The following is a 14,535-nucleotide window of genomic DNA, read 5'->3' on the forward strand; positions in this document are numbered from 1 at the left end:
TCTTGTCTGTTCATTAAAACGTTTCAAATTTCTACAACCATAATTGTAGAATCAATAGTCAGAAGGGTCTTAAAAAAAAGTTGATCTTTTAAAGATTCTAGCAATGGTTTTTCTCCTTTTAAAACTCCAAAAGTAATTTTGTAATTGGTTTGTTCCTCATTAGTATTACTATTGTCATTATCTCACTTGCTTGAATTTTGGCAAGTCCTGTTCCAGATAGGATCTTTATTTCTTGGAATATCCTGCAGAGTTGTCTCTTGCTGTAAATACTGATGCAAAGTTAATCAAACTAGAATCATTGCAGTACAGAAACCCTTGCTTGCTCTGTGGCTCTTCCAATTTACCTCCATTTTTCTTTCCTGGAGTACTGTGTACAGTTCTGCTCGCCATGCCATTAGGAAGGATGCAAGAAACTATTCATAAGGGTATTATCAGGTCTGGAGGGTTTGAGATGACGAGAGGCTAGGATGGGGTAGTTTTATTTCCTTGAAGCACAGAAAGCCGAGGGCTGATCTGATAGAGGTATATAAGATGAAGTGAATTGTCATAGTTTTTACGCCAGGGTAGGTGATGTCTAGAAACTAGGGGGCACAGGTTTAAGGTAAGAGGGGGAAGATTTGAGAGGAATCTGAGGGGCAACTCTTCACACAAAGGATGGGGAATACATGGAATAAGCTGCCAGAAGTGATAGAGTCGGGCACGATTGTGATATTAGAAAGTCACTTGCACTGGTACATGAATGGAACTGTTTGGTTGGATATGTGTGTGACTAACTCAGTTAGGCAACTTAGTCGGTATGGCCAAGCTGGGCCGAATGAACTGGTTCGATGCCATATACTGACTCTGCTTACCTAAATTTGTTTTTGCAAACTGATTCAATGTTCAACTGCTATATTTTAAAGTAGTGAATTCCAAGAAATAACTAAGCAATAACTTCATGGTTTAAATGCAGGTAACTTTAAATCCACTAGGTCTTGACCCTAAGGGTGCAATTTTTCATTATCCACTTCATCAACCGATTTCTGAAGATCTATACATCTTTCCCTTCAGCCAATTCTGTCTCAAAGAGAACAATATAGTTTTCAAGTCTACCCACTTAAATATAATCCCTCATACATGGGACATTTTTTAGGTTCACACCTTCAAATCCTTTTTAAAATTGTGTCCAGAATTGGATTTAATACCACAATCTAGCTGAAATGGTTCTGACTGTCTATCCTGTCTGCCTCAATTTTTATAATCAGATCTCACCTCAAACTCAAGCATTTGAGAGAAAACAATCCAAGTTTGCCCAACCTCCTTGTAGTTAATATCCCCTAATCCAGGACGCATTTTGGTAAACTTCCTCCGCACCCTCTCCTCTACATCCTTCCAGTAATGGGTTGACCAGAACTGCACACAATACTCCAAATATTAAAACATTGACAAATTTAAGTACTGTGTGAATACAAACTATGGCAAACTTTGGAGTAGTAAGTAGCACATTCTATTCCTTCACTGAAAAGCCACTTTTACTAGCTGGGCTTTAGTATTAATTTACAGTGCCCTATAATTATGACAGCGTTGCATAGCAGATAATCTGTTTGATTTTTACATGGCTTTTCAATCTGAACCTGTTACGTGCCAGCGGAACATTTTGCTCGCAGTGCTTATTGTCTTTACCCAATCCTTTCTAGCTAATTGACTATTAATGGCCACTTACTGACAGTTCTTGCTAAATGTTTCTTGAAAGATTTTGAAGATAAGTTATAAAAAATAAACTAATCTCCAGGTTGAGATCGACACATACCCACTTAACAGAGAATTCTACCATCCCAAATTTGCACCCTTGAGCGCCATTTGCCAAGCCAGAAAATGTGCAGAACAGGAATAAACTTGGAGAAACATGTAGCTGTTGTTAGAGATTTGTCACTGATTCTCTGCTTGTTATAATATTGATTGCACAGAGATAGGCTGAAGTGCCCAGCAGTAAAACCTCCCTCCCTCTCTCCCCCTCCCCCTCCCCCTCCCCCTCTCCCTCCCCCCCTCCCTCCCTCCCTCCCTCTCTCCCCCTCTCTCCGATTCCACGCAATGGCACTCTATGACTGGCATAAAATAAAATGTATATTTCATATTTAAACTTTCAGGCTGATCCCATGATTATAACTGAGATCCAAGAAGACCTTAGAGTGGAATGTGAAAAGTTTGGTCAAGTCAAGAAAGTACTTTTGTTTGATGTGAGTATTTTCTTCAAAAGGTCTCATCTGTTCTGTATTTCATGAATTGTTTGTGAGATTTATTTAAAGGAAATGCAGAAATGTTTTAATTCTGAATCTGCTGGAACTTCCAGAGACACCCCGATGGAGTGGCCTCGGTGGCATTTAAAGAACCAGAAGAAGCTGATCAGTGTAAGCTTGTTCTTAATGGAAGATGGTTTGGTGGGCGCCAGATAATTGCTGAAACGTGGGATGGTGTCGTGGATTATCAGGTACAAAAGGAAGAGCGAGTTAGAATGGCTTTGGCACATGTATTCAGTCATTCATGTAGAACAATACATAAAGAATGGGTGGGGGGGGGGGTTGCTTCAAGCTTCCGCTCCAGCCAGTTGTTTCAATCAATGCCAAGCACCTCAGTGCACTTTCTCATTCTTCACCACACTAGTACCTGACTCGCCACTTTTGGGGAACCACCCACCTGTATTTCCAAAACTTGTTCTGCAACATTCTCCAGGCCTCTACCATTTACTGTGTAAGTCCTGCCCTGGTTTATCATATCAAAGTGCAACACCGCACACTTGTCATTTGCCATCCCCTGGCTCACCTTCTCAAATGATCTAGGTCCTGTTGTAATCTTAGATATCCTTCCCCGTAGTCTACTGTACCACAAATGTTGGTGTCATCCACAAATTTACTACAATATTAACTACGTTATCTAAATCATGAATGTATATAACAAACAGTAGTGGAACTAGCACCAACAAGCCCTGCGGCCCACCACTACCCACATGCCTCCAATCAGAAAAGTAATAATGCGCTACTACAGCTGGTATATCTGCTGCCTCACAGCACTATAGACCCTGGTTCAATCCTGATCTTGGGTGAAGTCAGTGTGAAGTTTGCACAGTCTCCCAGGGAGCTTCCTCCGGGTAATCTGCTTTCCTCCCACATCCCAAAGACATGCAGGTGTGCAGGTTAATTGGCTTCTAAATTGCCCCTAGTGTGTGGGGAGTGAATGAGAAAGTGCGATAACAGAACTAGTCTGAGCAGGTTGTCGATGGTCAGTGCAGACTCGGTGGGCCGACGAGCCCGTTGACATGCTGTATCTCTACACTAGACATCCTCGTAAACCTCTGCACTCTTTCCAGCCTAATGACAACCCCGGATGCCATGCAATCAAATCTTCCAGGACAGCCTACAGTGTAGAACCTTATCAAAGGCCTTGCTGATGACGTCTATGGCCTTGCCTATGTCATCCTTCTTGGTTACTACTTCAAAAATCAAATTCAGAAACACGATCTCCCATGTATAAAACCGTGTTGATTCAGCTTCTGTCCATCTAAATACATTCATATCTATTATCACAGAATTCTCTCCAGTAACTGGCCCATACTTCCCAGTCTTTTCCTGGCAGCTCTTCTCAAATAGAGGCACAACGTTAGCCACCCTCCAGTCCTCCAACAACTCAAAGGCAGCACGGTGGCGAAGTGGTAGAGTTACAGCCTTACAGCGCCAGAGATCCGGGTTCGATCCTTACTACGGGTGCTGTCTATGCGGAGTTTGTACATGCTCCCCATGACCCCGTGGGCTTTCTCCGACATCTTCGGTTTCCTCCCACACTCCAGAGATTGGCTTGGCATAAAACATTTTTAATTATCCCAAGTGTGTGTAGAATAGTGTTAATGTGCAGGGATTGCTAGTTGGTGTGGACTTCGAGGGCCGAAGGGTCTATTTCTGCACTATATCTCTAAATCTAAAACTAAAAAACAAACTAAAACTCACCTGTATATAACAATGATTTGTGTATCACAGTCAGGGCTCCTGCATTTCCTCTCTAGCTACCCATAAGGTCCTCCGATATATCTGTTCTGTCCCGGGAGTTTGATCTATCTTCATATGCCTCAATATGACCAGCACCTCCTTGACCGTAATACGGACTGTCCTCCATATAACCATATAACAATTACAGCACGGAAACAGGCCATCTCGGCCCTACAAGTCCGTGCCGAACAACTTTTTTCCCTTAGTCCCACCTGCCTGCACTCATACCATAACCCTCCATTCCCTTCTCATCCATATGCCTATCCAATTTATTTTTAAATGATACCAACGAACCTGCCTCCACCACTTCCACTGTAAGCTCATTCCACACCGCTACCACTCTCTGAGTAAAGAAGTTCCCCCTCATGTTACCCCTAAACTTCTGTCCCTTAATTCTGAAGTCATGTCCTCTTGTTTGAATCTTCCCTTTTCTCAAAGGGAAAAGGTGATCCACATCAACTCTGTCTATCCCTCTCATCATTTTAAAGACCTCTATCAAGTCCCCCCTTAACCTTCTGCGCTCCAGAGAATAAAGACCTAACTTATTCAACCTTTCTCTGTAACTTAGTTGTTGAAACCCAGGCAACATTCTAGTAAATCTCCTCTGTACTCTCTCTATTTTGTTGACATCCTTCCTATAATTGGGCAACCAAAATTGTACACCATACTCCAGATTTGGTCTCACCAATGCCTTGTACAATTTTAACATTACATCCCAGCTTCTGGGATGTAATTCAGTGCTCTGATTTATAAAGGCTAGCATACCAAAAGCTTTCTTTACCACCCTATCTATATGAGATTCCACCTTCAAGGAACTATGCACGGTTATTCCCAGATCCCTCTGTTCAACTGTATTCTTCAATTCCCTACCATTTACCATGTACGTCCTATTATGATTTGTCCTGCCAAGGTGTAGCACCTCACATTTATCAGCATTAAACTCCATCTGCCATCTTTCAGCCCATTCTTCCAAATGGCCTAAATCACTCTGTAGACTTTGGAAATCCTCTTCATTATCCACAACACCCCCTATCTTGGTATCATCTGCATACTTACTAATCCAATTTACCACACCTTCATCCAGATCATTGATGTACATGACAAACAACAAAGGACCCAACACCGATCCCTGAGGCACCCCACTAGTCACCTGCCTCCAACCCGACAAACAACCATCCACCATTACCCTCTGGCTTCTCCCATTCAGCCACTGTTGAATCCATCTTGCTACTCCTGCATTTATACCCAACAGTTGAACCTTCTTAACCAACCTTCCATGAGGAACCTTGTCAAAGGCCTTACAAAAGTCCATATAGACAACATCCACTGCTTTACCCTCGTCAATTTCCCTAGTAACCTCTTCAAAAAATTCAAGAAGTTAGTCAAACATGACCTTCCAGGCACAAATCCATGCTGACTGTTCCTAATCAGACCCTGTTTATCCTTATGCTTATATATATTATCTCTAAGTATCTTTTCCATTAATTTGCCCACCACTGAAGTCAAACTAACAGGCCTATAATTGCTAGGTTTACTCTTAGAACCCTTTTTAAACAATGGAACAACATGCGCAGTACGCCAATCCTCGGGGACTATTCCCGTTTCTAATGACATTTGAAATATTTCTGTTATAGCCCCGGCTATTTCTACACTAACTTCCCTCAATGTCCTAGGGAATATCCTGTCAGGACCTGGAGACTTATCCACTTTTATATTTTTCAAAAGTGTCAGTACTTCTTTTACTTTGAAACTCATAGTATCCATAGCTACTCTACTAGTTTCCCTTACCTCACATAATTCAATATACTTCTCCTTGGTGAATACCGAAGAAAAGAAATTGTTCAATATCTCCCCCATCTCTTTTGGCTCTGCAGATAGCTGTCCACTCTGTCTCTCAATGGACCAATTTTATCCCTCGTTATCCTTTTGCTATTAATATAGCTGTAGAAACCCTTTGGATTTACTTTCACCTTACTTGCCAAAGCAACCTCATGTCTTCTTTTAGCTTTTCTAATTTCTTTCTAAGATTCTTTTTACATTCCTTATACTCCTCAAGCACCTCATTTACTTCATGCTGCCTATAATTATTGTAGATCTCCCTCTTTTTCCGAACAAGATGTCCAATTTCCCTTGAAAACCAGGGCTCTTTCCAATTTTTACTGTTTCCTTTCAACCGAACAGGAACATAAAGATTCTGTACTCTTAAAATTTCCCCTTTAAATGTCCTCCATTTCTCTTCTACATCCTTCCCATAAAACAAAATGTCCCAGTTCACTCCTTTTAAATCATTTCGCATCTCATCAAAGTTAGCCTTTCTCCAATCAAAAATCTCAACCCTAGGTCCAGTTCTGACCCTCTCCATAATTATATTGAAACTAATGGTATTGTGATCACTGGACCCGAAGTGCTCCCCAACGCATACCTCCGCCACCTGTCCCGTCTCATTTCCGAACAGGAGGTCCAACACTGCCCCTCCTCTAGTAGGGTACCTCTATGTATTGCTGCAAAAAACTATCCTGTACACATTTTACAAACTCCAAACCATCCAGCCCATTTACCGAATGTGTTTCCCAGTCTATGTGTGGATCATCAATACATCTCCATTTCCTGTCCTAAGTTATCATGTCATTCACCACTATAAAACCAGGAGAAATACTCAGATGACCTTGCTCATCTCCTGCGACTCCTCACATACAGTGTCCTCCATAACGTTTGGGGCAAAGACCGAATCATTTATTTATTTGTCTCTGTACTCCACCTTGAGATTTGTAATTGGGGGGAAAAAAAACCATGTAGTTAAAGTGCACATTGTCAGATTTTATTAAAGGCCATTTTTATACATTTGGTTTCACCATGTAGAAATTACAGCCGTGTTTATACATATCTTCATTGATGATACAACTGCTGATGGTAATAGCATAATGAATTCTGATGAGTATAGACACATCCTATCTGCCCAAGTTCAAACAAATGCCTCAAAACTCATTGGCCAGCAAGACAATTATCCCAAACATACTGCTAAAGCAACAAAGGAGTTTTTCAAAAAATGGTAAATTCTTGAGTGGCCGAGTCAATCACCCGATCTGAACCCAATTGAGCATGCCTTTTATATGCTGAAGAGAAAACTGAAGGGGACTAGCCCCCAAAACAAGCATAAGCTAAAGATGGCTGCAATACAAGCCTGGCATAGCATCACCAGAGAAGACACCCAGCAACTGGTGATGTCCATGAATCGCAGACTTCAAGCAGTCATTACATGCAAAGGATATGCAACAACATACTAAACATGACTACTTTAATTTACATGACATTGCTGTGTCCCAAACATTATGGTGCCCCGAAATGGGGGGGCTATGTTTAAACACTGCTGTAATTTCTACATGGTGAAACCAAAATGTATAAAAATGGCCTTTATTAAAATCTGACAATGTGCACTTGGACCACATGATTTTTTTTTTCTATTACAAATCTCAAATTGTGGAGTACAGAGGCAAATAAATAAATGATGGGTCTTTGTCCCAAACATTATGGAGGGCACTGTAGATGACAACTTTGGTGTGGGATGGGGCCTATTCTCTCTATAGATTTATCCTCTTTCCCATAATGTACTTATAATGTATCTTTGTATTTTGCTGAACAGTTTCTAAGACATTATTGTAATTTCTAGGTTGACGAGACTGTAAAGGAAAGAGAGTATCGATTAAAAACCTGGGGGTCATTTTTGGATGATGACCCATCCAAGGTTAAATCGGATGACCAGAAGGCAGCACAGGCAAGCAACCAGGCACCTGTAGGATTGTCTGCTGCCCCAGAAGATGGAACACAAACTTCAGCAGATGTTGGAGAACCATCAGTAGACAGCTCAGCACCTTCGCAGGACTCTGTGGCTCCATTAGTAGATTGTGTGGCACCTTCAGAGAACGGTAAACAGCAGGGAGTGGTTGATTCTGCAGCCGCAGTGGAAGAGGCAGATGAAAATTGTAATGAGGAAGATTTATCAACAGATAGTAGTATTGATGGGAGTGATGATGCAGAAGAGGAGGCATGAATGCTTAAAGGACTTTGTTTAATAGCTGCTTTAAATCATTTTTACCTGGCAGATTATGAAAGATGAGGTCCCATTGCTGCAAACCTAGAATAATGGACCATTAAAGACATCCAGTCCATCCAGCCTGCTTCACCCGGCTGTGATGTCTCGTAGAAGAAAAAATATACATCCTACCACAAAATCTTCTGAGATAGAGCAAGACAAAGAACACACGAACAACTCGGACTGGTTTAAAAAAAATTGGGATAGGGGTTGGAATAGAAAATAGGACTGCTTAATAAAAGAGGTAAAGACCATTGTTTCTACTTTGGGTCTTAAATATAAATTAATTTAAAGTGAACTTCCATGTTTTAAAGGCACGTTTTCTTTCAACAGGCATTTTAAAACAAACTAGGTAAGCAGAATCAATTCTAATAACAATTGATTTCTCCTTTGGTGGTTCATTGCTGTGATCTAGTATCAGAGCATCTGAAAAATGATACTGGACATCTTGTCCAGTTTTTGATTTGAATACAGCTCAATGCACATTAATACAGTGTATGTGTGTTGTAATATTATTAAGATCCAGGTTTTTGGTGACTTCCTTGGGAACTCCTGACATTAGAGAGAAGAAGGTGGCACAATGGTAGATTTGCCACCTTACAGTGCCAGAGACCTCGGTTTGGTCCTGACTATGGGTGCTGTCTGTACAGAGTTTGTACGTTCTCCCCATGACCATGTGGATTTTCTCCGGGTGCTCCGGTTTCGTCCCACACTCTGAAGACATAAAGGTTTGTAGGTTAATTGGCTATTATAATTGTAAATTGTCCCTGGTTTGTTGGATAGTGCTAGTGTACAGCGATCACTGGTCAGCACGGACTCGGTTGGCCGAAGGGCCTGTTTCCGCGCTGTATCTCTAAACTAAACTAAACTATATTTTGACCACCTGAAAGATACGTTGAAATAAATCAATAGTATCAAGCCTTGTTCTAAGGTAGACCAGCATCTGCAGTTCCTTCTTAAACAAACCTTGTTCTAATACATTTTGTCAACATTCTCATAAACAAAATGGATTTGAATGGAAAAAAATATCACTGGTCCATGCAGCTAAATTCGTCCAGTATTCCTGTTGTTTGAGTGATTACATATTTTTGGATTGTTTCCCGCAGCTCCTGTGAATTTTGTAAGTGTTGGTTATGTCCATAATGTCTTTATTCTTACTTTATATTTTCACTCCATGTCACATTTTGCAGTGTGTTTTTGTTTGCTTTTGATTTAATTCAAAGTGGTCTTTACAAACTACTCATTCTGCATCAGGCTTTCGTGATGTGCCATTGGGGACTATAGTGTTTTTATTTTTTAATTGTATTTGAGATGATGCTGGTAGCATTTTTACTGTGCCTATTTCCAACCCGCCTCTTTAAATTTGTTCACGGTCAGAGCTTCCAAAATGTTATTATGTGAAGAATTTTGAAACGTTTTGATACGAAAGGCAAACTAGAATGTTATTGTGAGGAATGGATAAATCCTTTTAGAAATAAAATATTGGAAGTTAATGCCAAATCTCATAATTTTTGGTGATCTTTTGGGATTTGCGAAGTGAAAACATAATCATTAAACATTCAGGTGCACTTTCAGTGCATTTTAAGGTGGACTTTTGACATCACAAATTTTGGAAAGATTGCATCACTATCACTTCCACCATGTTTAGTTGAGAGATACAGCGTGAAAATAGGCCCTTTGGCCCCCACCACTGATACGCACTGACCAGCGATTTCTCCGCGGATTTTGAAATACCAAGCCAATTAACCTGCAAACCTGTACGTCTTCGGAGTGTGGGAGGAAACTGAAGATCTCGGAGAAAACCCACATGGTCAGATGGAGAACGTATGAACTCCGTGTAGCTAGCACACGTAGTCGGGATGGAACCCGGGTTACTGGCAACTCTACTGCTGTGCCACTGTGTTCTTGCAGAGTGTTTGCAGTGTACCCCTTGGTTTGATCTAATTTAGTATTGGCAGCAATTCTGCAAGCTAATTCTTTTTGCTTTAATATTCTGTAGTTTATTGCTTATACTGAAATGTAAGGTGATTATTTTCCCATAAAATAAACAATAGGCTGTGATTGTTATAAATTGTCCAATTAGAAAACTCTTACCTGTATCTGTCTGTTCTGTTGACAGCTAGCTGCTCAACTGAAATGGTCCTGTAATCCACTCACAATTTATCTCCCTTCACTCCCCTGCCAAATAAGCCTCCATGTCTTCCTTGCTGAAAATTAGACATATTAGTTTAATCTGGGGACGACTACTTTCCACAGATCTTAACTGCAAAACTAGGTAATTTTTTTCAATATTCTGCTTAATCTTTAAACTTGTGAATTGAGCTGAACTAAAGTCTCCCCACTTGCATTGGCCTTTATTATCATTAACCTTCAAAACATCTTCAGCAACATAATTTCACCATGATTTCACCATGATTTCTTTAATGAAAGTCCTACCTCAGGATGGTGACGAGGCTAACATTGGAAGGAAGATTTAAAAAAGTGGTAGATCATTCAAATTGCAGAAATGCTTAACTCGTTTCTTCAATTCAGTCTTGTGGGTTGAGAATGACCGGTGTAAATTATGTCTCTGGTTGATAAGCAGGACACTGTTCAGTCCACATCTTGGCTCCACTATGGTTCTGTGTAATGAGGGCACATATTGCATAGAATTCAGTGTTCAAGAAGGAACTGCAGATGCTGGAAGATCGAAGGTACACAAAATTGCTGGAGAAACTCAGAGGGTGCAGCAGCATCTATGGAGCGAAGGAAATAGGCGACGTTTCGGGCCGAAACCCTTCTTCAGACTAATGGGGGGTGGGGGGGAGAAGGAAGGAAAAAGGGGAGGAGGAGGAGCCCGAGGGCGGGTGGATGGGAGGGTGGGAGGAGACAGCTAGAGGGTTAAGGAAGGGGAGGAGACAGCAAGGGCTAGCAAAATTGGGAGAATTCAATGTTAATGCCATCCGGACGCAAGGTCCCCAGGCGGAATATGAGGTGCGGTTCTTCCAATTTCCGTTGTTGCTCACTCTGGCAATGGAGGAGACCCAGGACAGAGAGGTCGGATTGGGAATGGGAGGGGGAGTTGAAGTGCTGAGCCACCGGGAGGTCAGGTTGGTTATTGCGGACTGAGCGGAGGTGTTCGGCGAAGAGTGAGCAACAGCGGAAATTGGAGGAACAGCACCTCATATTCCGCCTGGGGACCTTGCGTCCGGATGGCATTAACATTGAATTCTCCCAATTTTGCTAGCCCTTGCTGTATCCTCCCCTTCCTTAACCCTCTAGCTGTCTCCTCCCACCCTCCCATCCGCCTGCCCTCGGGCTCCTCCTCCTCCCCTTTTTCCTTCCTTCCCCCCCCCCCCCCACCCCCATCAGTCTGAAGAAGGGTTTCGGCCCGAAACGTCGCCTATTTCCTTCGCTCCATAGATGCTGCTGCACCCGCTGAGTTTCTCCAGCAATTTTGTGTACCTTTGCATAGAATTCAAGTTGATGTGGTTGTAAACAATCAGATGATTTGAGTGACAGCTCCCTTTGGTTTCATTAGTACATTTGTCTCCTACATTCTACCCATTTTCACCTGTCGGAGAAACGTAGATCAGAATTATCCTTCTAGAAAGATGCTTTTTCGCTCTCAATAGCGAATTGATTTGGTTACGTTGGCCTTCGATACTCTTAACCACTTGCCTGTGTTGGACACTCGGCGGTATTCTGCCTTCAGCACCTGAACTTGTGCCAGTTGGAATAAGTCATCCTGAAACTTTCTGGATCTGTATAGCAGTTGTTGGAAAACTGAAATAAAACCAGGAAATGCTCTGGTTAAGGAAATACTCGTGTGGGGACTGATGTAGAGTTAATATTTCAGGGTTTGGAATCATCTAGCACAGAAATAGGCCCTACGGCCCAAATATCCCACGCTGACCAAGATGCCTCATTTGTGCTAGTCCCACCTGCCCATGTTTGGCCCATCTATATATTTATAAAACTCTGATCTTGGATGTTTATGTATTTGTGTTTACGTGTTTTTTCTGTGGTTCACATCTCCTCGAAAACCCGACGTGCTAACGGTGACATTTTTACATATTCCGGTAGAGATTTACCTCATCTCAAAAATCACCTCATCTGAAAATTTGATTCATTATTTCTTGAGTTATTTCTTCAAATTGTTCACAAATCTGAGATTATTTTAAATCTAACGATCTGATGAAATCACAATGGCTCTGCTCCTCGTGGCCAGCTGCGCAGAGTTTTCAAAGAGCAGCCTGCTGGGCACTGTTTTTGCACGAGCTGCGAGTTATGTTAAAGTTTCTTCAAAAGACACAGAAAGAACGAGCAAGTGGGCTCTGTTCTGCAGATCGCGAGGGTTTCCGAAGGTCGACGCACGCTAGCGCCTCAGCTCGGCTTTCCCGAGAGCTGCCGAGAACTTTGGATAACGCACGACACACGCTATGGCTAGGGCTTCCCGAGAGCATCCGAGCGCTTCCAAGGTCGACGCACGATGCTTGCTAGCGCCTCGGCTCGGCTCTCCAGACAACTCCCGAGTGGAGGTCAAGTTCCTCAAGCACCTGTACCTTTCCATCTACCAAATTACATTAAAAATATATTTGGACAGGAAATTTGATAGGAGATTATAGCAAAGGACAGGAAACGCTTAGAGGGATGTAGGCAAAACACAGGCAAATGGGACTTGATCCAGGAAGCAACTTAGTCAGAATGAATAAATTGGGCTCGGGCCAGTTTCTGTGCTGTCTAACTCGAGGCATACAGCACTGCAACAGGGCCTTCAGCCCAACGTCCCTGACTGACCAAGATGCCATAGTTCCATTTGCCTGCACCTGGTCCATATCCCTCTAAAACCTTCCTATCTATGTACCTGTCCAAATGTTGTTATTGAACCTACCTCAATTACTTCATCTGGCAGCTCACCTCCATATACATATATACACACCGAACTGGGAGATCGGCCGAGCCTGTGCTTGATCATTTCGCCTAAACCTACCTGATCTCCCGGTTGCTAAATACTTTAACTCCCTCTCCCAATCCCACACTGACCTTTCTGTCCTGGGCCTCCTCCATTGTCTGAGTGAAGCCCAGTGCAAATTGGAGGAACAGCACCTCATATTTCGCTTGGGCAGCTTACACCCCAGCGGTATGAACATTGACTTCTCTAACTTCAAGTAACCCAGTCTGACTGTCTCTGACTACATTTTATCTCTGTTTGGTTTGTTGTTATCTTCTCCCAGCTAACAATGATCCCATCTACATTTTCCTTGAGCTTCATCCCCTTTGTCCTGTTTTCACACCTTACACTTCCTTATCTACGTATCTCCCTCTCCCCTGACATGTCTGAACAAGGGTTGACCCAAAACATCACCCATTCCTTCTCTCCAGAGATGCTGCGTCCCACTGAGTTACTCCAGCATTTTGTGTCTATCTTTGGTTTAAACCGGCATCTGCAGTTCCTTCCTACAAGTATTAAATCTTGTGTTCAAGAAGGAACTGCAGATGCTGGAAGATCGAAGGTACACAAAAATGTTGGAGAAACTCAGCGGGTGCAGCAGCATCTATGGAGCGAAGGAAATAGGCGACGTTTCGGGCCGAAACCCTTCTTCAGACTGATGGGGGGGTGGGGGGGAGAAGGAAGGAAAAGGGAGGAGGAGGAGCCCGAGGGCGGGGGGATAGGAGGAGACAGCTCGAGGGTTAAGGAAGGGGAGGAGACAGCAAGGGCTAGCAAAACTGGGAGATTAAATCTGGTATTAAATCTTTCTCCTTTCGCCTTAAACCTATGTTTTTATTAGTTCTTGACGGTGGTACAGGTTGGTAGAGGACTTGGTCTTATGGGTGTTGCAGGTTGTTTGTTTCTATTAATGAATTAATAGTGTTGGAGGTAAGTATGCAGATGATGCTTGCACATTGAGGCTGACGTCTAAGCCATTGACGTGATCACTGAAGGGTACTGATCTTACATGCAGTGGTAGTTGCACCGAGATCATATTTCCAGAAGATGGAGCTCTGAGCTCACTGAAGTTTGAAGCTTTTTAACCAGCGGGGCGCATCCACATTATCCACGTTATCACTGCAGGTTCTAACACCAGAACTATATAATGTGATAACTTCACAAAAATATTCCATAAACATAGAAATAACAGCAAAATAAGTAACATAGAAAATGAGCAGTTTTAATTCAGCTCTTTGAGCCTCCATCACTTAATATATTCCTGAATGTTTTTAATAATATTACTTTAAAAAGTAATATCTCTTCATCTCAGTCATAGGTAAATGGCTTATTCCTTCCTAGATAATGAGCCTGGTTCTGGACTTCCCATCATCGGACGCATACTCCTGCATCTGATTTCTACAATCCTGTCGGGGTTCTACTAAGGTAGCCCCTCATTCTTCTAAATTCTAGTGAACATAATTTGAATCAGCCCAACCTCTGTTTATACATCAGTCTTG

At 42.2% G+C, this 14,535-nt stretch overlaps 1 protein-coding gene across 1 annotated transcript in view; it reads left to right on the plus strand.

The window, feature by feature from the left end:
* The window catches only part of htatsf1 (HIV-1 Tat specific factor 1), a 28,421-nt gene extending 18,226 nt beyond the window's left edge, over positions 1-10,195 (plus strand). Inside the window, exons 7-9 of the mRNA XM_033037842.1 lie at positions 2,127-2,216; positions 2,330-2,467; positions 7,684-10,195. Coding sequence (XP_032893733.1) covers positions 2,127-2,216; positions 2,330-2,467; positions 7,684-8,064 — 609 coding nt within the window. The 3' untranslated portion in view covers positions 8,065-10,195. The remainder of the gene's footprint in view (positions 1-2,126; positions 2,217-2,329; positions 2,468-7,683) is intronic.
* The last annotated feature ends 4,340 nt before the right edge of the window (positions 10,196-14,535 follow it).

This window comes from Amblyraja radiata, chromosome 19 (assembly GCF_010909765.2).
Source record: "Amblyraja radiata isolate CabotCenter1 chromosome 19, sAmbRad1.1.pri, whole genome shotgun sequence".
NCBI lineage: Eukaryota > Metazoa > Chordata > Chondrichthyes > Rajiformes > Rajidae > Amblyraja > Amblyraja radiata.